Here is a 22,726-nt window from a genome sequence, read left to right on the forward strand (position 1 = left end):
ACAACGGAGCTAGCTGGACCAGCCGCTATTTACGCGCCAGACTTGATTTACTTCAGCCTGATCTGATCACGGCGGTACATGTAGATACGTGATTCGATTTTGTTTTGCACCGGCACGTATACTACGCTGCAGCATTTGACGTATTTGCTGACGGTTACCGTTTTCAAGTTGACGGGATTATAATGTTTCTTGGTAAGATTTCATTCTATTCTCCTCTGTGTCGTCCACCGAAGAAAATCCGAACATTTGTTGAAACTATAGAGGAAGGAAAAAGTAGGCCTAGGCTACATGTAGGCCTACACCCGTAAACAGGGCCCGACTAAAGCAATACTCCTCGGACGTATACTACGGAGGAATATTCGCTGGGCCCTGTTCTGTTCCTTGCTCTATGATGTAACATGCCCAACTGCCTAAGGCCTTGTGTTTCACTCTGTTTCATAACCTGCTTGTGCTAGCATGGCTGGTGCAACTGACCTGTAAACAGGGCCCTTGCCCACCTATAATCCTTCGTCTTGTAACCTGCATGCCTGACCATGCTGACATATTGTCACTACACTAGGCCTGTGTTTTTATTCCTCCATGGTTTAATTATGTCATTTAGACCTATGTGAATGATGCCATGTGAATGCCTCTGAAGGCTTCAGCATGTTTGGGCCTGCATGGCCTGTTAGCCAAATGTTAACGTCATTTGTTAATCATTCTGAACATAACCTTGATTGCATACTTTTCACTTGCCTAAGTCTATCTGCAGGGACAGAAAACAGACAGGTTTAGGACTGAGAAACATTCCAATAAGCCTATTTGGAATCTCAGCGCACCATGCACTGTGGGTAATACGGCGCCATTTTGAAGGATAAATAACATGCTGCCACTGGCAAATGCCTTTTGATTACAGCAAAGTGGTTAATAAATCTGAAATCAGGTTCGTCAGGAATTCAGAAACAGCTAGCCCAAGTTTAGAGGAGATTCAACATTAGAAAGTGCCAGCACTGAAAAACGCACAATTATATTTGCACTACATATGTGCCCATAGAAAACAATACAAAATCAGACCGAAATAGCACTGCCTTTTTTTTTCACAGAAAATTCAAGATTATGACCAGAAGTTCACTTTTTGTTTCAATTTTACAGGGGTTAGCCATGTGATTTTTTTTCTAATTGCCTCTCCCGAAGATACTCCCAAAATAATAGTAAAACTATGCGCTCAGCTCTTAATGTAGCCTCCCACCACTAGCTCGCAGGTTGGGGCTTTGTTTTGCAAGAAATGCCCTGATCTGGAAAGTACTAGTCCCAAATTCGGGATTTATAGAAATACAGTATCTCTATGGTCCCTCCTGATTATGTCATGTCTTATTGTAAAAACCCTGTCGGATCATTAATTATTAATGAGTTCGCGTGCAGAAATCCAACGAGTTGGTGGAATGCCCCCTCAACGGCACGTACAACACAACACGTTGACGCAGAGCGTGATTGGTTTTTTTATCTTCTCTTTCCGTTGCCAGGTCGAAGTTTGCACATGCCCAAATGAGATTGCGAATAGGCTTATTTGTGGAAAGACATGGAGCCTGTAGGCCTTAAACTTAATGTTACAATTTCCATGGGCCTGGGGCTCATCATTCTGCCTCTCTTTGTCTCTTCCCTAGGTCTAGGATATTATTAGGCCGACGAAAGTTGGTCTCTTGGTTCTCGTCACTGCCCGCATGGAAATTTTGGCCCACATCAAAAAAGTTCATCCTTCATCTTTTTCCAAAAGCCGCGTCTGATATCATGTTCTCCTCATGACATCAGCACCCACATGCAAATTTTGGCCAACATCAAAAAAGGTCACCGCTTTTTTTTTAAAAGGGATCAAGATCGTCAGTCTAAAAACCAAACGCTAGTGTTGTTGTATTGAATTGACGTCTTTGCCAATACGTCAAATGCGCTTGTTGTTTTGGAAATGCATATACAAAATGGTCACGGTTGTGTGTCTCCGTACATATAGAATGCAATATTAAATACAGGCAATTTACAAGAGTGCACCTCCAAGAGTTTGCAACACGTTAGCCAATCACAATGCGTGAAATCTGTAGACCTTAAACGCACATTGGGTCAACAGATTTCGCACATGATAATTGGCACATAACAAATTCTTGGAGGCGCACTACTGTGAAACTCCCATATTGAGGGAGTAGAGGCATTTTGGAAAAGTCAGTGAGGTTATGTGGGCAGAGTTAAATCACTATTTATGATAGGCCTAGATGTACAGTATCATGATGTACAGTTTCATGTGGATACATGTACATTTTGTGTGTACATGTGCATACATGTACTATGATGTACACATGTACTGGTACGTGTGGTGGTATGCGTACAGTCGAGTCACTGACAGGAACAGGGAGGAGCCAATTTTGATTGACAATCAGCGCACTGTCACCGGAATAGGCTAAAGCACATGTTGCATATGAAGGGCTTAGATGGCGGGACACTGGCACGATACATGCACCCGAGGTCATACGAATGCATTGTTTGGCAGCAGTTGAAATCTACACTCTTCAAATACCATATCCAGTCATGCTTCAGATCATCCAATAGACTGATATCATAAGTTTTCCAAAGCCTTGGTGACTATCGCTGTCAACTCATGCATGAAAGGAAAGCATTTCTTTTTGTTTTGGTCAATAAATTGCAGTTGTTTGCCCTGTTGAATTTTGAAATTCTATTCTCTCTGCAATTCAAATTTTTTTTCACAGTCAAGAGCCTTTGAAATGAGTTCAGCCTCTATGCACTGTGTGAGTGTGATGAATTTTTAGGAATATCCCTCGTCAAATTTACGGAGATGTTTGCAGATGAAAGATGATGATAAACCCTCATCACTTTTCTCAGAAGTGGCTGACATAAACCTTGAGATCAACTTTCATTGGCCTTATTTCTGGTGGCTGATACAGTGTGTCACTGCTGGGAAGAACTTGTGATGTCCATGGGTGGGATCCTCCCATGTAGGCCTATGCCAATTTCCTGCTCTGCTGTTCTTTTCTGCAGGATTCATAATGTGGACCCATTCTACACTGTGACTACTGCTGTAAGTGCCGTCTCATGTAAAATCTGTTTGTACCTGCACTTTGCCGTGTGAATGCAAGGATGGAGAATCTGAAGCTGTATGTGCTGTTCTCAACGGATGGTGCACCACAAGAGATACCATTTGCAGCCAGCGATGAAGCCGATCACTTTCACATTGAAAGCAGGTACATGGACAACTGCGTTTGTATCATATTACAGAATGACACGAGAAGTTTGAAGATTTGGGTGATGCTGGAATCCCTTCTAATTTCTCATTTTGTTTCACGTGTATAAAACTGAAATTCGGATTTCTCAGGATCTTTGCCGGGGATAAGTGTAGACATACATGTAAATGGCCATGCTGTTTTGATGTTGTGTCTGTTTGCATTGAACTTTGAAATGCACCTTTATAAAAGCAACATCTTTACCATCCATGCTGGAGCGAAAGGAATCAGCATGGGTGTACTTGTAGGTAGTTTAACTTGTATCCACTTGGAGTAGAAGTGCTGCCTTACAGGCAATTTCGTGAGGTGATTACGTTCTAGATATGTAGATGAAGACCATACATGAACCTTTCCCCAGAAATTGTCTTCGCATGTTTAGTGCATGAACTGGTACATCCGCACAGTGAGTTCCCACCAGAGTTGTTGCTACATATATGCCATCACTTGTTCCTGCCCAAAGGGTCCATGGTGTTATGGTGTTATGTTGGTGTAGGGGCTGAAGGAAAATCAAAAATCAATTGTCTTGTGGCTTCAACTGCTGACACTAGAATCATTTAAATCAAGCTATGGAAACAGCTGACCCAAGTCTTTTCATTCTGTTTCCCCATGATGCACATTGCCGCTTGAGGATCAATTGTGGCATGGTCTTTAACCACTCCCTGCCGGGGATTCTGGATCCGAACACCTATGCTTTCTATGGTCTCCGAACTCGGAGAAAGGGAACAGGGCCTTGTAGCAAAAGACCGAACTCGGAACAAAAGACCAGGCTGCTGGGAATTATCAACATTTTTCACTCTCAAAATGATCCAGCCTGGTGATAATCCAGCCTTGTTTTGAAAACGTATACTAGGGTTTGGGGCATTGAGAGCGAGCGGATTACCACCGGGGACAAAAGCACTCCACCATTGCAGCGATGAGCCACACAGCACCACTGCATGCTAAGCTGGCCCCTATTGAAAAGAGGTCAGCAGCACACTGAGCCAGGTTCATGAACAAAAGAAAGTTATATAACACCACACAATCTGGGCTCTCTTTACAAGGCTGCAGGCCTGGCTGAAATACTCAAGCGTCAATAGATTTTGTCTGTCGGGCTAGAGTGGACACCAGACAGTCCTTCACGTGTCTGTAAGTGTCTAGTAAATGAAATAATCACGATCGGTATTTTGGACTGTGGTTTTTGGAAACGTACTTGAAGAAAATGTGATCGGTCCAGTCGTAAAAGGATGGTTTGGCGGTGCTTTTTTTCCTTTTTTTTTAAAAGCTTGTGTTTTGGGTTTTACTCACTGTTTTTTGCAGTAGTTTTTTAACACTAATGACAGAATCGAATGACGTTCGTGACTGCCAACTTCGGGACCCGATTAATTGTAAGAGGTATATTTTTAATTTCATGATTATGGTTTTAATATGTGTAAATATTATCACCTTTCACCACATATAAATCTGTGTAAAATAACCACAGGGATTATCACTTCTCGGTAAATTTTATTGGCTAGGATTTCAACAGGTTGTTCACATCCGTCAAAAATGCTGACATTCGAGACTTTAATTAATTAACTCCAATTAAGTTGAAAGATGGACACAGTCATCATTGTTCCAGATAACAGCCATGACTTCCCTGATTACATCAGACATTGGGAATTAATTCAGTGCTGTCCACTTCAGGAAAAATGAACCCCTGAAGTTGAACATTATCTAATGGTCCATATTTTGAGGAACCTGTCATATGGCCTTTCAAACCACTTCAAGACAGATGATTTTGACAAATGCTGTATGAACTGAGCGACAATACATAAGTGGAATAAGTTTACCAGATCCGTACTCTGATGTTTTCTGTCAGCAGAGAGCAGCATGGGTTTGAAGGCACCGTTCCTCTTCCTCTGCCCAAGTTTCTCCTCATTTTTGCTTTGGGCGAGTGGCCTCAGGACAATCACTTTCGGCACATGTCTGCTGAGATACACTTTGGCAAAGACCTTGATCCATTCCATGTTGGTACACTGTCCAAAGATAACAGGTAACTTAAATTGATAATACAAAAGGGAAATTACTTCGTTCACCAGCATCAGTTTAGTTTGTTTGCTGCTTCAGAGTAATAATGAACTACATGTACTGTTAATACTCGGTGCCATCTTCAATAATCTTAGAACTGTGGTTTTTAAACATTTTTCTGACAAAGCATCCCAGAAAAAGGCATAACAGTGTTATGTCAAACAAAACTGCTAGGGAATATTGTTATTGTAAAATGCTTACACCATTCAGCTTTGCAAATTTGAACACACAGTTGACTTCTGGATACATTTATGATACTATCTGATGTGCATAAAATATCTTCATTGCAGGTTTTGAAGGGGTAAGCCTATTATCTTTAAAATAATTGTAAGGCTCGATGTGAGGGCAATTCAAGATTAATTAATGTAGTAAATAATGCAGTTGACTCTAAATGTAAAAAACACTATACTTTTCAGACAGCTCTAATTTCCTGAATTCTCTCTTTTTTCTGCATTTTTCTTTATTTTTTCAGTCCAAGGTCTTGGTAGTACCAAGGTGGTATGCCTGGTCCGATCAGTATCCCTGATTAGTATCTATAAACTGGGACCCCCCAGGTAGTGTACCAACACTGTGGACTACTGAAGCATCCAGGGATGTTAGGGTTGACAATTTTTGACCGCGTTTCCGTTTGTGTGATCAGGTTTCGTTGTTCTTTGTCGATTTGTGTCGTACACGTAGATCTGTGTGTTGGCAAGGCACTTGGAGAGAGGATCTGCAAGTCCGAGGGATGCTGATGTCCGAGGAGGGACTGACGGGCCATCTTGTCATCACTCCAGGTAAGCCAGATCGAGAAGGTTGACTTCCAGGATTAATGGGGACATTCAGAGATGAGGTCAGAAGGAAAACTAGGGGGAAAATCTTTCAGAGAGTATGTATGTGTTCCAAGCTGAGTGCTTTACTCAGCCGAATGGGTCTTTGCTCTCGAAGAAATATTAAAATGGCAGAACAAACTTTCAAGGTTTGGTGTTCAAAATAGAGTAATTTATTTTCATTAGGACAGCATCTCTTTTCAAATAACCTATAGAAGTTAATAAATTCACAACATCTGTTGTTTTTTCCAAAAATGTTTTGGCCAATTCCACACAAGAAAGAAATTGTGTCATTCCGTCACTGAGCTGATTATTTCAAATTTTGTAAACAAAGAAGGTTTCGAAAAATGAAAGTGTAAATTAAAGCAAATAGTAAGTGCTACCTTTTATTTTAAGTTTTCAACAAATTAAAGTTAGTAATTAGCTTCATTATGGAAGGATGCATATCCAGGGTTGTGTAGAATTGCCGATTTGTCCTAAATGCTCACCCTAGTAATGAGATCAACTATTTTAGTCTGTTGAACTGAAATCTTGTACATTTACACTTTTTAACTAAGGCACTTTACAGCTGTGCTGAATTTGAACCAAAAAAAAATTGAGTACACATACTGAAAACCATTCCATCTGTCGTGTATGCCATTTTCTTTTCGTCTCAGTTTTCAAGACGTCTTCTATAAGAAGTGCAGAAAGGGACTCTGGTAATTCAAACTTTGACACGGAGGCTCTGGAGACCTCTCAGACGGAATCCCAGTTGACAGATGCCTTGATGGAGCAGGGGATCATGCAGGAAAATGCACCTGAAGCTGAGGACTCAAGACCAGACAGTCACAAAATGATGACCGACAAAGTGACACCATCCAGAATTGCTGTCCAGAGACTGAAAGCCGAGGTGACTCCAGAGGTAGCTTTTGAAATTTTTGCTGTCAGAACACTGGGGTGTGTCGGTTCATGGTTATGCAGTTGTGAGCCTTTTCTATTTCTCATTCCCCTCCCCTGAAAATCTTGGCTTCATCCAGTTATCAGAATTTGAAGCGCCATCATGGCACCAAGCTCATGCACAGGTGCTATGTGCATGTTGAATGCCTCTTTGATCAGTTGGTTGTGACTTGTCAAATGCACATGCCTCAAATATAACAATGTGTGGTACCATCCTCAGTTTAATCTGCTCACAGTATTGCCTTCGACTACTTGATGAATTCAAGCTGTACTTATTGTGCAAAGTGATACCCTTCCCAGCAGTCCATGTAACCAAGATTTAAAAATACATAAAAAGTGTGGAATTTCAAATCTCAGTGTGTATTGTGTTGTCAGCAGAGAAAGGTCTGGTCCGTCAGTTCACTCGATTGTTCTCAGCTTGTTTCTGATGACTAAACAGCTCAGACCTTTAGAGTGTTTTATGGTACTTAACAGAGCTAGAAGAATCTCACAAGTACTTTTGTGTAGCCCTTTGAGAAAAATGTAGCAAGATTAAAGAAATGTAGCATTCCCGGGCAGGGTGTCTTATTCCTTCAGTTAGGATGACCACAAGGTAGGCCATTGCTAATTGATGTACAAATTGTTAAAACAATTTGACACATAAGGAAACTGTTGTGTGTGTGTTTAATCTTGATTTCACTTTAGACAGTGCTCATTTCAAAGACAGGTATCATCAATAACTACAGCTTTACATTTCGTATTATGTAAATTTTTTCCTTCTTTTCTTAAAAAACTCGAATGTTTATATTTGAGCAGGTAGCTGTGCAGTGCTCTCAACCCCCGGCATTGTCCAACTCCAACAGGAAGAGGCGCCAGTCGGCCAGGGATCAGTTCTCCACGCCGGGGAGGCAGAGCAGGGTGAAGCGGCTACAGCTGCAACAGAACTCGCAGACCCTGGGCAAAGGAAACTCTCCGGGTGGGAGGACGCCAAGAGCGGCCGATGGTTCAGGTGAGGATCGGAGGGTAGCATCTTGAGTGTGTCTGGCCGTATCAGCTGATTTGTTCAAGATGCCTTTGTGACCTTACTCCAACAATATTTTTCGGCACTGTAAAAGAAAGCCTTCAATGCTTAATTTTGGATCTTTTCCCATCCTGTAGGTGTAAAATATCCATGAGAGCTTTGTATTTACAGGTCATCCTGGTACTGGGTACCATTTTGTACTAAAACATAGGTGCCCACAAAATGAAACAGGAAATCATTCCAAATTTCAAAGAAAAAAAAAATGAATGAATTTGGCAGCATAAAAGTTTTCCTCACCCAAACTGCACCTAAACAATTGTCGGAATAAAAAATAAATCAAATAAATTTACTGCCGTTTGAATGTGTACATTATTCGGTGCTGAATTGTGCATAAATTACCATTACCATTACCAATGAGAAATATACTTTGGCATTCCTTTCATTGGTTTTTATTTTAGAATTTCTCAACAGCAAGCTTGCAAGACCTTCCTTTTTCATTGCCTTAGAGGTTGGCAAGTTATTTGTAGTTTTGGTTATGAGTACCTGGTCCTATGATTGGGAAGCTAATGCTAGGACTTACATAAATTTATGCCCATGTAGAAAAAGGCAAGTGAGTAGAAGTGGCTTGCTCAAGGACACATACTGTACAAAGCCAACAGCTGGATTTGAACCCCTGACCCACTGATGACGAGTCGCAAACTATCTACTAGGCTACACTCTCCTGTACCAAGTTATAACGTAATTATGATAATGTAATATTCAGTGCCTTGCAATGCCTTTTAGATACTGTGCACCTTATAAATGCATTATTGTGGTTATGCATTGCCTAATTTTTTTATATTTTATTACTTGCGTACACAGAGCCCAGTGCCCGGTGGGGCCATGCCATGTGTGCTATCAGCAAGAAGCAGGCAGTCCTCATTGGTGGCCAAGGGGAAAATCAAGTCCTCAGCAAAGACAGTGTCTGGCTGCTTGATAGTGGTAAGCAAAACCTGCCACCTGTTCCAATTGAATCGCAAAGGCCTTACGATTGGAATGTTTTCATTTTCGTGTACATGTAAACTGTGGGATCCAGTATGAAATCGCTGTGATGCATGACTCGCACAAGCGTTTTTCTGTCGGATTCTGCTTGAGTTTGTGTGCATTATGCAGTGTGAGTACAAAGGGAATGACAAAATGCCAATTTTCAGTTGACATTCTTTCCTCCTGCATTAGACAGCATGAAGTGGTGCGTACCAGCAATTAGCCACAGTGATTCCTCCAAGCCACAGTACAGGATGGGCCATACTGCAGTCTACGACCCTGTGGTCAAGTGTGTTTACGTGTACGGAGGCTCCAAGAATCTTCGTTGGTACAATGACGTCCACGTCTTGGACATAGAGTCCTGGAGGTGGTCACTGGTCAAGGTAAGCTGTGCTGCCGAGTGACGAGTGTATCAAGGGTTTGCACGATTACCATCTTGCAGGCCAGTGCTTTTGCTCCATTGGATATGCATAAAGGAGGTTTCCCTGTGGAACAAAACTGCTTCCCTGCAAGATACACGTATTTCTTGTACTGTGAACACTTATTTAAGCCAGACTTTTGTTGATGGTTTCTCTTCATTTAGCGACAGATAACCCTAGTCTCCAATTGTCTTCAAACCTATTTTTCAGAAAATTGGTAGCATTAAGTGGGACTAGTCTAGTCCTCAGTAGGTTCATACAATCTCTGGTCCACACTAGGCGTGTCAGGTTTGTATGTGCTTGTGCACACTCTCTCTGCTATCACGAGTATCCCACGTAGTACCTGTCATGTTCTCGCATTAAGTCATTGAAATAGTTAAAGGCAAAGTCTAGTTGTCATCTCTGTTCTGCTAATGAACTCACAGGCTTCTGGCAAGGCACCAACTAGGGCCTACCACACAAGCACCCTGTTTCATGATGAGATGTTTGTCTTTGGGGGAGTCTACCCAAACCCAGACCCGGAACCTGACAGTTGCAGTGACCAGCTACACGTCTTCAGCCCAGGTGAGTAAGAGAGACCATACAAAGGCAGATTCAGAGCACCATTTTTTTTGGTTGGGGGGGGGAAGGGTTGGCCTTAATCTGAATAGCAAACCAGGTTTTTAATTAACTGTAAATGAAATAATGTCATCTTCCCTAATCAGCAGTTGCTCTCACTGAGTAGTAAATTCAGGGGTCAGTGTGCCCCTGTTACACCTAACCTTGTAACTTGACTTGAAAATATGATTAAAATTGACTCACACCATTCTTATTTCTTTTTCAGGTAATTTGCATAACTTAATCACTCTTGTAAATTAAAGGATGCATTCTAAACCTACAAAATCATATGCAAGTTATAATGGAGATACATTAAAACTGGACACCAAATTTTTAGAATGCACACGTATGTATAACCAGTGTGTTCCAAATTCTGAAAATTGCCCATTAGAATGAAAATAAAAATTCTCATTTTTTTTTCCCTACCGTAATCAAGGTAATGTAATGCTTGTCATGTTTCCATATTCAGTCACAGAAAGTTGGTATGAGCCTGTTGTTATGGGAAAGAAGCCAAAAGCACGGTCAGGGTATGTAACAAATGTCATATGAAACAAAAAATAAGCAAAGATTTATATTTCTCTGGAGGACGTGTTCAGTAAAATTTGATCATTGTGCTTTGTGACGACAAAATCTTACAGTAATTGACTACGGAATGAATGAGCTGGCCCTTAAGGGTGTGAACTATGACACGAATACTCTTGCCTTACTATCCCCCCTGAGCTGAAGTGCACCCTCACTGGCGAAAGAAAGACAGGCGGTACTAAGTTTTCCAACCGGGTTCTTGCATGCGTTTGGCATGCATGCAAAGACCGCACATTCTAGACTAAAATCGTTGCGCGTACTCAGCGTGCTCTGCGTCAAACGTACATAAACTTGCACATCTATGCGGTGCATGAGTACCAAAAGACTGTCAAGTTCATTTCAAACCACGCCCTCTTTTGTTCCTGCTCGGAGCGGATACAGTTTACATCCTCAAGTAATTCTTGGGTGCCTGTTTTTTTGTAGGCATTCTGCCACACGTCTCGGGGATCAACTGGTGATCTTTGGAGGCTGGGATGCCCCTGAATGCTTCAATGATGTCCATTGCCTTGACCTCAGTAAGCACTACAGGGTTCATGAGTCACACATGTGAACTGTCCACATGGCTTGCTGTCGTTCCTCTAGGACAAACATAGACACTTTGAAACAGTTGGCCATTTCAGTAATGCAGTCACTTGTTTATGACTGAATAATGGGGTATAAGTTAAAAATACCGTTTTAGGACCATAACAACTTCAAAACTTACACAGTATCCAACAGATTGTGGATGAAATTTCACCCATGAATGTGCTTATCACTGTCAAAGATAGACGCAAGCATCATTTTTGAAAATATATTCGAAGTTAAGCTGTGAGATGAAGATTGCAAAACGAATGATTGCAGAGGAGGTGGCCTGGATTGCATCCCCCATTAGATTTTAAAATTTTATCTTTTGTAACCTTCTAGTCCTTTAACTTACCTCCTATAATTGCTGAGCCCGCCGTCAATTTGCTGTGTTTTGTCTTGTTCTCACTGCACTCAATGAACATCAAGTAAAAGTGCACCCTTGCCGTACATGTACATGGTATGCTCTGTACAGTTTGAATTGACACAGCCAGCAGGTTCAAAGACTCACAGCTAGGACGAGCGCAATCTGAAATACATTACGTCTGATTTCATTCTTCCAGTTCTGATGGAATTCACCAGCATCCCTGTGAAGGGAACCCCACCTGTGCCAAGGAGGTAGGTTCACTTGTGATATCACAAGAGAGTCAAGGAATTTAGAGGTACTGGAGAGTCAGAAAGTTAGCCGTTAAACAAGCAGAAATATCTCTGAACCATATTAAGGTTCAAATTCAAAAGAAAATTGTATTTTTAAGTTTATAAAATGTAACTTGCCTATATTTAAGCCAAAGAATGAAGGAAAGTAGGAGGCCTGTTGCCTTATGTGTCCAATTCAACTTGCAACATCAGTGCATTTTGATGGACAGTAAATAAGGAAGAAATGATAGACTGAAAGGCATTTGAACACATTTCTGAGAGCACTATTTGTTTTCTCTTTATTCATATGTTGCTTTACCATGACAACAGCTGGCATGCCTCTGCAGCACTGCATGGCAACAGAATCCTCATCCAAGGAGGATTTGACGGGGAAAATGCCATGACAGATGCCTTTGTCTTTCGTCTCGGTGAGTGTAAGTCGTAAGGTGAAATGAGAAAGAATTTGGTCTAGTCTCTTTGCGAAAAATAAAAGAAATTCAGCAGCAATCTGGGGCATCTGAAACTCCAGAAAGTTTAATTTCTCTAAAGCCAAAAGTAAAGCAGCTTGATAAAGATCAAATTAACTACCATGACGGCTACAATGACACATCTAGAGAAACACTGAAAGTATGAACATTTCCAGCACAATTCATTAAGTAGTTCTCTTCCCTTTTTTTCCTAACTGCACAATGACATTTTTAAAAGCTCGTAAACGTCTGTTGACATGCATGATACCCTGAGTGCCATATGAAAACTTGCTCACTCTCAGCAGTACACAGACTACAGTGAAAATGCTGGTACTGCTCCTCACAGTGGTTTTGAAACCCTTGTAACCATGGCTGACCCTCACTGTTTCGTTACTTTGTCTTTTACAGACTCACAGTGCTGGACAACATTGCTGTGGCCCATTCCCACTACCCCGACAGCCGGCCACACCGTCATCACCAGTAGCCCGCGAGACAGCCTGTCCAGTGACGATGCCGAGGACAAAGAAAATGGACAAGCCAACCGACAGCAAAGACTCTTCATTTTTGGCGGAGGGAACAATGAGGGCGCCTTCTCCAATAAGCTGATCACATTCAAACTCCAGCTGCCGTCAGATTCATGAACAGGGATGAAGATCTCGCAACCTCTGCCAGATTAGACATCCATTTCTCATTTATACCCAAACGTGGCACAGAAATTCCTTTACAGGTTTTTGTCCCTACCATTTGCTGGAATAAACATCTTGCAGTGCCCAGCTCTTGCTGTCAAATCAAAATGTTCATGCGTTTTTAATTTTCAGACATTTGATGTTAATTCAGATCTATTAATAATGCGGGTATTTTCATTTAACTTCAAAAATTTTGGTCCAGGATCAGTGATATTTACGGTATTATTAACAAAGTTCAAATGTTTTCATTACTTACATAATACATACGAGCTCTCATGGGCAATGAAATGGTTGACTGCTGCAGTAATATTACAGCAAGGAACACAGACAGGCTGTAATGTGTACTTTCCCTGTTCCCTAATTGTGCAACCGAGTGTTACAGTGGAAGGTGCGTGTTATATTTGACCTGATCTTAGAGTATCCATAAGTTGTAACAGGTTATCTTCAATGAAAGAACGACATTGTCAGCGGCGGGTTGAGCATCACATTTTGCTAGAGTTACACCTCAACTACACCATATTGCTCAGTATCTCTCAACAATATCAGTGATGATTGAATGCAGTTACTTTAAAACAGTCTTAAATGCTTTCAAATTCAGTGAAATAAGGTGGCAGTCATATAGGCCTTTTACAAGGTGTTGTATTGGGAGGCACTTAGATCATGTGAAAGGATAAACAGTATTGATAGGCCATTTTATGAATCTTGAAGATTCCCAGTCTGGAGCATGGAGCAAGCATGGGGTAATTTTAATTTACACCAACTTCAAGAAATGTTGTTGGGAACTGTGCCTTGTGTTAAAGTTTCGATTCTAACTTTATCAAAGTCAACAGATTCATTTTTCGTGTGCCTATGTACATCTGTGTACGGCACAATGATTAAGGTCCTATTTAAGTTTTTGACATTTGTTTTCTGGTGGTTTAAGGTTAACTTTAGTTTTCATTTCAATTTGATTTTTTTTGAGGGGGGGATGAAATGATCAGGCAAGCATTGTGGTGCATATACTTCATCATGTGACTTGCACTGCTTTCAAACAGTTGAATGTGTCAGTTTTTGAAATGTTCTTCTGATAAATTTCAAATTTATGCATAGTGTTCAGTATAAAGAGGTACATTTTGTTATTTTTCTTTTTTTTGAACAGCATCATGATAAGCTGTGTGAAAATTACTCTCAGGACGTAAGATCTTGCAACAAGAAGACCAGAACAAATACTTGTATTAAAGGTTAAAGGTTATAAATTAAACCAGAAGGGGGCGTGTCGGTTGTTTTCAAATTTCACTCGAAAAAACTGAATAGAAAAAGTATTGGAATATTTGACCTTTGGAATGAGGGTTAATACCAATCTTGATTTTTTATTTATTTGTTGTAGTTTTATTTGTTTGATTTATTTCTTTACTTTATTAGTGTTTTTAAATGTTTTCAGTAGCAGATAGTTTCCACCAGTTTCAGATACTGAGGAGCACTTGTTGAGACATTGTTGAAGTTTTTTCAAGTGACAGTTGGGCAAAATGCTGGTGGACAGAAATTTTTTACCAGCACGTGCCTTATTGCCTATGCATACACACGTTATTGCTGTACATGTAATCAGCTTCAAGTGGTAATACATGGTACCCTGCACTGATAGCTCTTGGTCATTTTCATCATTTTGTACGGAATTTTTATATAAAAGTGTATATTTTGGCAAAACTGGCTGTTGATTTTGGTTTCAATTTTCAAGAAAAGGGCGATAAAATTAGTTCCTGTTTGCTAACTACCTGGCCTCTGTGTCCTTAACTTTTTTAGACATTGTCTTTAGAAATCAACAACGGAAGGCAAAGATTAATTAAATGATCACATTTAACTTTGTTTCTTGAAAAAATCAATGACTGAAATTGAAAGTGCAAAAAATATTTTTTACACAGTAAAGGAAACCTGAAAACCCATTTGTTTGAAGAAACAAAAAACAATAACTGAGGATTATAGAAAGAGTGGCTGTTATAATGTGGATGTGGTACGAGAAAGATGGTGATGGTTGGAAAGATTTTATGGTAATGAAATAATTGGTGGTGATTCGGTGCTGTATAGAATATACTTCAGGCATTCATGATGGTGGTTACAGCCTGAACATGGTGGCGAGAACAGTGATCATGGTGAATCCGTTCTGGCAGCTAAATTGGTTAATTGATGGTTGCTACATTGGCGGTTATCAGAGGTACAGGTAAGTGATCGTGACAGAATCTGAAAATTAATAACTGGCAACGTTAATTGGGGTTGATTAGTTGTACTGGTGAGAACCTTGATTCTGTGCGGGGATATTAGCTGTGTCCTCCACTACGGCTGCAGCCACAGCCACATCCCCGCTGGGTTGGCGTGGCACAAGGCCACACTATGGAGGAAAGAGCAAAACAAACTCTATAGCCCACTGTCTTTAAACTGAATTTTAACTGTAATATTTCCTACCCCCAAGAAAAAAATACAAAGCATATCACTGACTTAAATAACATCATCGGCTATAAATCAAAACGAACTGATGATGTAACATGAATCACTCAACGCGTGCATCATACAATCCGCGGAGGAGCAATATTCTTCACCGGTGGTGAAGAATATATTGCCACGTGCGCATGCTCCTTTGAGATGTTGTTTCAGACGGGTAGTCTGCACACCCAAACAATCGGTGACCTTCACCTGACAACAATATGGCAGTGAGACCAGGTACCGCACAATAGCAGAATGACATCTTCTACCATGCCATTTCGACGTGTTAGTGGAAGAATCGCGTGTTTGCGTGAGTAGCACATGTGGACACGTATTTGCTATGTAAACTAGTATCCTGACCTGCTGTTATATCAAGTGCGCGAAAACCCACGTTGTGGTAGACACGATGGCGGGTATTCGAGATTCCGCCAAGCGGTGTTTTCCGCTGCAAGACATCAAGTCGGTCGTGTCACTTTTTCGAACAGAGCTCACCGAGACCACGGAGCCCAGCCTGGCCATGCTGTCCATAGTGGCTGGCATCATCGAGAACGTTTTCACCAGCAATCGCGGCGGCTCATCTTCGTCTGACTCCTCCGAGCCGACCGGCCGCGCTACCGTCAACAGCAGTGGCAGCCCAGCAACAGCCGCGGTGGGCATTGAACCCATCTTCCCCGTGGTGGAACTGCCGAACGTGGAGGCGCTTTATTGCAAGTTCGAAGCCCAGATTAAGGGGTCCGTAGACCTAAGCGACTACAAGCCGGGGTACGCCACGCGGGGGTTAATCAAAAAGGTCTCAGACATCATCTGGAGCTCACTGACAAGGTCCTACTACAAGGAAAAGGCGCACCTTCAGTCACTCTTCAGTTATCTTACAGGTGAGTCATCATCATCAGTGCATCTACCAACTGGTTGGGATGAGTAATAAGGTGATGATTCTTTCTTTTCATCTAAAGGTGGTATTGCAATACCACTAGTAGCCCTATTTGCCAATTAAATTCTGTAGAAATTTACTTTGTCCTGAGACAGGCCCTCATAAAGATGAAAGTATCCTGAGCTGAAGGGGCAGCCACTGCATTGGCTGTGTGTAAAGTCTCTGAAATGTCGAGAACATTTCCAGAGTATTTTGTAATAAAACTGGAAATGCTTCTTAGTCCAAGATTTAATGGTTGTGCTATGACTTGCCTTTAATAAGATGCTATACAAAAAAGGGCATAAGGATTCAAGTTGCCAAAAAAAACCACATTGTGGATGAGTAAAGAAAAAGTCTGTAATCTGTCTTTTGTGCAATTTCAACTCAATTCAGCCAGTGTGAAGTGGTGTACTAAGCCTAAGCTGTAGCCTTTTGTAGGTGGGAGCTGTCTGGTATTGTTATTCTGAAGAAATCAGTTGAACTGGAGTTGTTGAGATTTCAGTGATGGATGTTTGGACCCATATGAAACTTTGAGAGGAAGTTAACTGTCAAGGGGGGACGGGGTTAACTGGCGCCAGTTATTGTTCATCTTTGATTTCCTGTTTTTGGTGGCAGTGAGTGAGTTACAATATGGTGCGTGACTTATTTACTGCCATGTTTTGATAGAATAAAGCATTAAACATGGATAACCTCCTCAATGGTCAGTTGTTACTGATAAGAATAATATTGAAAATGGAAAGCAAAACAGTAAAAACCCATTTTAAGTGAATGTTATTTTATTTGGTTCAAGCAGAAGCGCACCCCCCCCATTGGTTGAAAAGAACCGCATTGGTCGAGAGTATTCATTTTTAAAGATGGATTTGCGCCGGAGAGATGTAAATTAATTTTGGATTTGCCCTGCCCGACGTGTATTTAACCCTGTATACTCAGTGTATGCCCCCGAAAGCTTGTGAAAAAAACCCACAAGCGTACTTGGGTGGGACTCGAACCCAAGACCTCCTGCTTACTAGTGCAGACATCTTAACCACTCGACCACTGAGCTTGCCGGTGTCAGCTGGCTGGTTTGAATCGAATGTTCGATTCGAACCAGCTGGCGGCTACATTCAGAGCTGAGCGTATAGTTTTACGGCTGTTTTGGGAGTATCTTCGGGTAAAGGCTAACCCTGATAAAATTTAAGCGAAAAGTGAACTTCTGGCCATTATCTTGTATTTCCAGTGAAAAACCGGAGGCCAACCACTTCGTGAGAGTCAACAGGCGGCTTTTTGCTCTGTTTTCTATGGGCTCATATTTAGTGTAGCGCAACCTCCAGCTATCTGGCACAAGTCAAGCTTGGAAAACTGTTGCCCCAAGTAAAGGCTAGGATTCCAGTACAAACTACCGTACATGTAGTAGTTTTGGGGGTCATTTCAAATTTTTTCCCCTGATTGTTATTTATTTTGTCTGGAAACTTTTAATTTCATTGCAGATATATTTCTAATAAATACATACATGGCTCTAAGAATTTTCTGAATTAAATGTCAACGGGGGAATTTTATAATTCTCATGAGGAGTTTCTTTCAGAAGGAAGAAAAGTCCAAATCAAATGTGAATGGGAATTTTGATTGCTCTCACATGTCACTGTTCATCAAAATGCTTAGATGGTGAAATTTTGTACGGCCGGCCAGAGTGACGCACCATGCCCTGGCCCCATAAGTACATACCACACTTTACGTACAGCTCACACGCCACGTGTGAAATAGACCCGACAAAAATCGTGTAAAACATTTAGATGAAGTGAGTCTCTTACTTACCACTGTTGCCTGTGGTTCATGTGTCCACGCAATTTTTATCGCTGTGCGTAATTTTCATGGTAATATCTGTGGTCGTGCAAAATTTAAAAGATGCGGACGCAAATTTACGCACTATCAAAGACTGCGCTCAACAATTCCAAAGAAGCCTCTGTTGCTAAGGAAATAGCGCCCTCTATTGGTCCAGCTGGAGGCCCATACTACCATGCCTTGGGGCTGGCAGACTTCTCAAGCTGTGGAGTCCCTTCACAGAAGAAGGAGAAAGGGGCACTGGATGGGGGAGAGAAGTAGGGGGAGGGGAGGAATACTGGTAACTCCAGCAGACCCCATCGTCTTCAGATGCAGTAACTGAGCATTCTTCACCCCAGCGCATTCTCCAAATGCGGCAATGTCAGAAGTCATGTTCTATTTGGAGTCAGCACCAGAAAAAGGGGAGACCTTTTATTTAAAAAAATTGCAACAATGCATTTGAGTTCCAAAGTCTTGGCTCTTTTGTCACTTTTCTGTCTTAATTTGAATTATCAGAGCTCAACAACACTAACCACAAGAGTACAAATGAAAATTGATCGGGTTCTGAAAGAGTCCCTTAAAGTGAAACTTCATGATGGCTAAATGATGTTCTTTACAGATTCCTATCAAAAGTCCTTTACCTGTGTCACTGAAACTTTATGAATACCATCTTGATCATAAATTAATAAACACGTAAAAAACTAATTGTGAACATTAATCAATACTCATACCTGATGCCTTTAAAGTTCTCTATTAGTTATGGTGAGGGATTGTTCACACCCGTTCTAAGATATTTACATTTGGGATTTAAAGTGAAAGTGAAGTTTCAAGACCCTGTGCATGCTGGTGCAGATGAAATTGATTTTGTTGGATCCAGTGCTGCAGGCTGTCCGTGTTTTGAATAATGTCAGACATCCTGCAAGCAGGATGGTTTGACGCAGCTGTAGTTTTGAAATGAGGGGTTCTGTTCAGTGTTCACATGAATGAGGAACTTCCCACAATAGCCCACATATGTTTAAAGATTAAACCCACGTGATAATTCCCGTAAGATGTGGGGAAGGAGGGGAGGAGGAAGAGGGGATGTGCAAAACCTTTCCAGCACTGCATAATTGTGTGTCAGTGCATGCTGTCTGAGGAATATTAGCTACACCCTGTTTGAAACAACTGGTACACGTGCACCTGTGTATGTATTCCAAGTTGGAATGCAGGAGGCACATGTACATTTAACTCTCTCACATTACAGTGTATGTGTACATGTACACGTAGGCACATGTGCTTACTCTGAACCTCTCACAAAGAGTTTCAAAGAAAACAGGATTGTGTACTTTATGCCAAATAGATGAGTCTAGAGATAAGTAAGATTATATGGGCCACCATTGAAACAACAGTACCAGTGCCTGTGTTTCACTTCATATAAAATAGCCACTGTGAAAACTTTCCGAACAAAATTTTCCCACAAGTTTTAGAGTTAGTGCATACTACGTGTTGTACATGCATACATGTACATGTATGGAGTACCAGTATGTTCATTGGTGTTAGGTGTTGTGAGTGGAGGTTAATCTCTCAAGTTTGTGTTTTGTCCAGTACCACTACAGTCTCTGTGTTTATAATAAGCAGTTTCCTCAGAATGGGCTTGCAATTTTCACAGATTTCTTTCGAACTGTTCTTTCTTTTCTAGGATGTTATCATTATTTTTACATTGGATTTTTACATTTTGATTTCAATTGGTCTTTTTCCCTGCACCAATGGTATCATATACCTGTACATATATTTGTAGTCATCTGACGGCTTGTGAAAAACTCAGAAGGTTACTTGGATGGGACTCAAACCCATGCCGTTGTGCTTGTATTTATATGCCAGTGAGTATAAAGTGTTTAGAAATATACACGTTAATGAAGGACAAAACACCTGTTATTCTGTTACCTTTTTCCTGTAATGTAGCCTACATGTACATGTACATTCAGTACCTTTATTCAAGTCCCGTGCAACACATTTTACTTGATTATTATTTGCCAGTGATTGTTTGCAGAAATGTGCCTACACTATAAATAAAAACCTATAGAGTGAATTGATTAAATCTGTCCTGAGTATATTATAAACAGGCCGCAAACTGGTTTTGTATCATTGTTGATTGGTTTTCAAGTGATTTCATCTACACAGCTTGTACTAAGGCAATTGCTGGGAAAGTCCAGAATATTATTTTTCCTGGCATTTCCTGATTTACATCGTATTTAGAAATTACTGATAATTTCCTAACAGTTTCCATAAACTGGTCACTTCCTGGCCGAGAATGTCCCCAACAACTTCAAAAGAATAAGCCTTCAAATTTTAACCTGCCAAATCCGGTTGTATCCATTCCCATGCTGGGCAGCTCCAAGGGTTTTTATTCATCAGAGCAAGACCAGCGACCTTTTGTCATTGTTGGATTAACCAAGTTTCAGACTGGGACTGTTTTGAACTCAGAGCAATTTTCAGTGAAAACTTATGGGAATTAGAATCGAAGAAAGAGTGTCCTCAGAAGTGGTATTGGGGAGCTCTGGTTTTGTCATCCACATGTTCTTTTTTTTTTCATTTGGAATGGGAGGAAGGTGCAATCTGTGCAGTTCCATAAAAGAGAAAGAGAAAGAGAGAAAGGAAAAATGTTAAGTATTTGAGCAGCCTGTGGTTTTGCCGAGTTCAATATTTTGCTGTATGTTCAATAATTACCTAGTGGCACTTTTCACCAACTTTTGCAACAGGATACAGTGCTGAGTAAAATTCCATGAAAGAACTTGCTGTTCACACAAAACACGGAGACTGTAAATGTTTCATTTTGATTTAGTGGACATGTTGGAATGAGTCCAGTCATAAAACTCAAATACATGAACGCACATGTACATGTACCATTCTGAATTTCATGCACATGTACATACACATACATGTATGTACATGTATGCCCGGCAGTGGCCATTCAGAAAATCACAATGCACTTCATTGCTCGACGGTCAAATGTGCTCACACTCGATCTAAACCTCAATCTTTCTAAGGTGTTTTATCAAATTTTCCCAAACTGATACCTGGTTTCTTGTAGATGTACCAAAATGCCACTTGAAAAAATGCCCATGTTCAGCGGATCACAACTTGTAGAAAATTTCATGTTTTTTCGCGGAACTTTCACTGAAGATTTTGGCTACTCAAACCCTGTCATCCATTCTTGCAAAAATCAATGAAAATAGTGTGGTCCTTGTGGGCTAGAAATCAATTTTACTGTGCTGTGTCTTCGGGGAGTCTGGTGACCACATTTTTGTACACAAAAACAATCCATGCGCACAATGCGTGTGCAGTAGCCCATTTTAGACTACAACACGTCTCGCTTCGGGTCTTTCCCGTCGATTTGGGATTTTCTGAATATTTTATCATGGTTGTACTGTATGCAGACGAACATGAACAAATCAGTTTCAGAAGCGTCCGCTACAAATGTTACTCTGTTGGGTAGCCCGTAATTAACAAATCATGAAAAATACAGAAACTTATGGTACTTTTTCTGTAGTAGAAATCACTGCGTATTTTATTTCTGCATGAGCTTTTATGCTGCATATTTTGACTAAATTTCTAAGTCGGGGAAGCGTATATGTACGCCAAAACGCACGTTATCTAAACCCCTGTACGTAAAAGCACTTGATGCATGTACACATGTACATCAAATACATGGAAGCGTATTGTGTCAAAACAAATGGTGTCATGCCCATTTATTTTTTGAAATGTGTGTTTTTCACATCTGACATGTGTACATCTACCAGTTTTTCCTCAAATGTGAGTGCACTAGAGAGGGAATTATTGCATTGCCATCATTTACAGTGTAGTGGTACATGGATGTACATGCAGGGTGTGCATATAACATGTACAGTACATGTATTCCAAGTCAGTGATTAACACATTTTTTTTTCCTTTTGAGGGGTTGGGGTGAGCTGGTTCATGGTGTGAAGTAATCATTCAATCCTTTTTGACCAGGGCTCTCACTTTGCCTGAATGCACTCAAGTCTGATTAGAATTTTTTTAAAACCTTGCTGTGAATGGGGAACCGAGTGAAAGTACTGTATTGCACCGTGAGGATTTGCCATGTACCCTCTTGCAAAATTTCCAGCTGTTTGTGCAAATTCTCTGAATCCCGGTCATTCAGACTCCCGGAGCCTCCCCCGTGGGTTAGTCACATGTCCTTGTGGTTAATACTAGTACTGTAGGTGGGAGGTGAAGTTTGTGTAGGAGGCGTAATGCAAGGGCTGGCAGATGTTCAACACACTGCCCTTTAAAAAAAATTGGTCATTACAAGAAAAATGAGGAATACACGCTGGTTTGTAAATCAACTCCAACAAAATTTGCATGCTTGGTTATATAAAGGAGGAGAATTATGTGGGAAGGGAAGCCAAGGGGCATGAAGTGAAGGGAAAAAAAATTCACCATGTTAATTGTATCACTTGTTAAGCTGTAAAATACTGCCCAGGTCACCATACCCTGTACATGTACATGTACGGTTCACATATAGAAACATTTCTAGAAACCA

At 40.9% G+C, this 22,726-nt stretch overlaps 2 protein-coding genes and 1 long non-coding RNA gene across 6 annotated transcripts in view; 2 read left to right on the forward strand and 1 right to left on the reverse strand.

The window, feature by feature from the left end:
• On the forward strand, nucleotides 1-14,775 carry LOC110988916 (kelch domain-containing protein 2-like). Of its 4 annotated transcripts, none has more exons than XM_022252874.2 (14): nucleotides 1-192; nucleotides 3,022-3,224; nucleotides 5,101-5,274; nucleotides 5,988-6,085; nucleotides 6,775-7,019; nucleotides 7,850-8,042; nucleotides 8,916-9,035; nucleotides 9,270-9,460; nucleotides 9,922-10,060; nucleotides 10,563-10,620; nucleotides 11,099-11,190; nucleotides 11,800-11,854; nucleotides 12,203-12,300; nucleotides 12,748-14,775. In XM_022252874.2, the coding sequence occupies exons 2-14, from the start codon at nucleotides 3,121-3,123 to the stop codon at nucleotides 12,978-12,980; spliced, it is 1,800 nt and encodes a 599-aa protein (XP_022108566.2). In that variant the 5' UTR covers nucleotides 1-192; nucleotides 3,022-3,120; the 3' UTR covers nucleotides 12,981-14,775. The 4 variants fall into 4 exon arrangements, with proteins under 4 accessions (XP_022108566.2, XP_086989171.1, XP_086989163.1 ...); XM_087133045.1 differs by having other exon boundaries at nucleotides 6,775-7,007; XM_087133037.1 differs by having other exon boundaries at nucleotides 5,104-5,274.
• Nucleotides 11,130-15,975, reverse strand: LOC147800646 (uncharacterized). Its single transcript, XR_015424346.1, has 3 exons — nucleotides 15,840-15,975; nucleotides 11,592-11,644; nucleotides 11,130-11,253 (listed from the first exon to the last, which is right to left on the reverse strand). It is a non-coding gene; the product is annotated as an uncharacterized LOC147800646 (long non-coding RNA).
• The window catches only part of LOC110988904 (menin-like), a 44,781-nt gene continuing 36,952 nt past the window's right edge, over nucleotides 14,898-22,726 (forward strand). The window contains exon 1 of the mRNA XM_022252858.2: nucleotides 14,898-16,354. Within this exon, the coding sequence (XP_022108550.1) occupies nucleotides 15,886-16,354 (469 nt within the window). The 5' untranslated portion in view covers nucleotides 14,898-15,885. The remainder of the gene's footprint in view (nucleotides 16,355-22,726) is intronic.

Source organism: Acanthaster planci, linkage group LG01 (assembly GCF_054643075.1).
Source record: "Acanthaster planci isolate LZ-2023a linkage group LG01, COTS_SCS, whole genome shotgun sequence".
Classification (NCBI taxonomy): domain Eukaryota; kingdom Metazoa; phylum Echinodermata; class Asteroidea; order Valvatida; family Acanthasteridae; genus Acanthaster; species Acanthaster planci.

Bases quoted from the DNA above. Each gene is read 5' to 3' on its own strand.
- LOC110988916 (XM_022252874.2), top strand. From the start codon at position 3,121: ATGGAGAATCTGAAGCTGTATGTGCTGTTCTCAACGGATGGTGCACCA. The intron at 10,061-10,562 runs GTGAGTAAGAGA...TTCCATATTCAG, and splicing joins GCTACACGTCTTCAGCCCAG to TCACAGAAAGTTGGTATGAG. The intron at 12,301-12,747 runs GTGAGTGTAAGT...TGTCTTTTACAG, and splicing joins TGCCTTTGTCTTTCGTCTCG to ACTCACAGTGCTGGACAACA.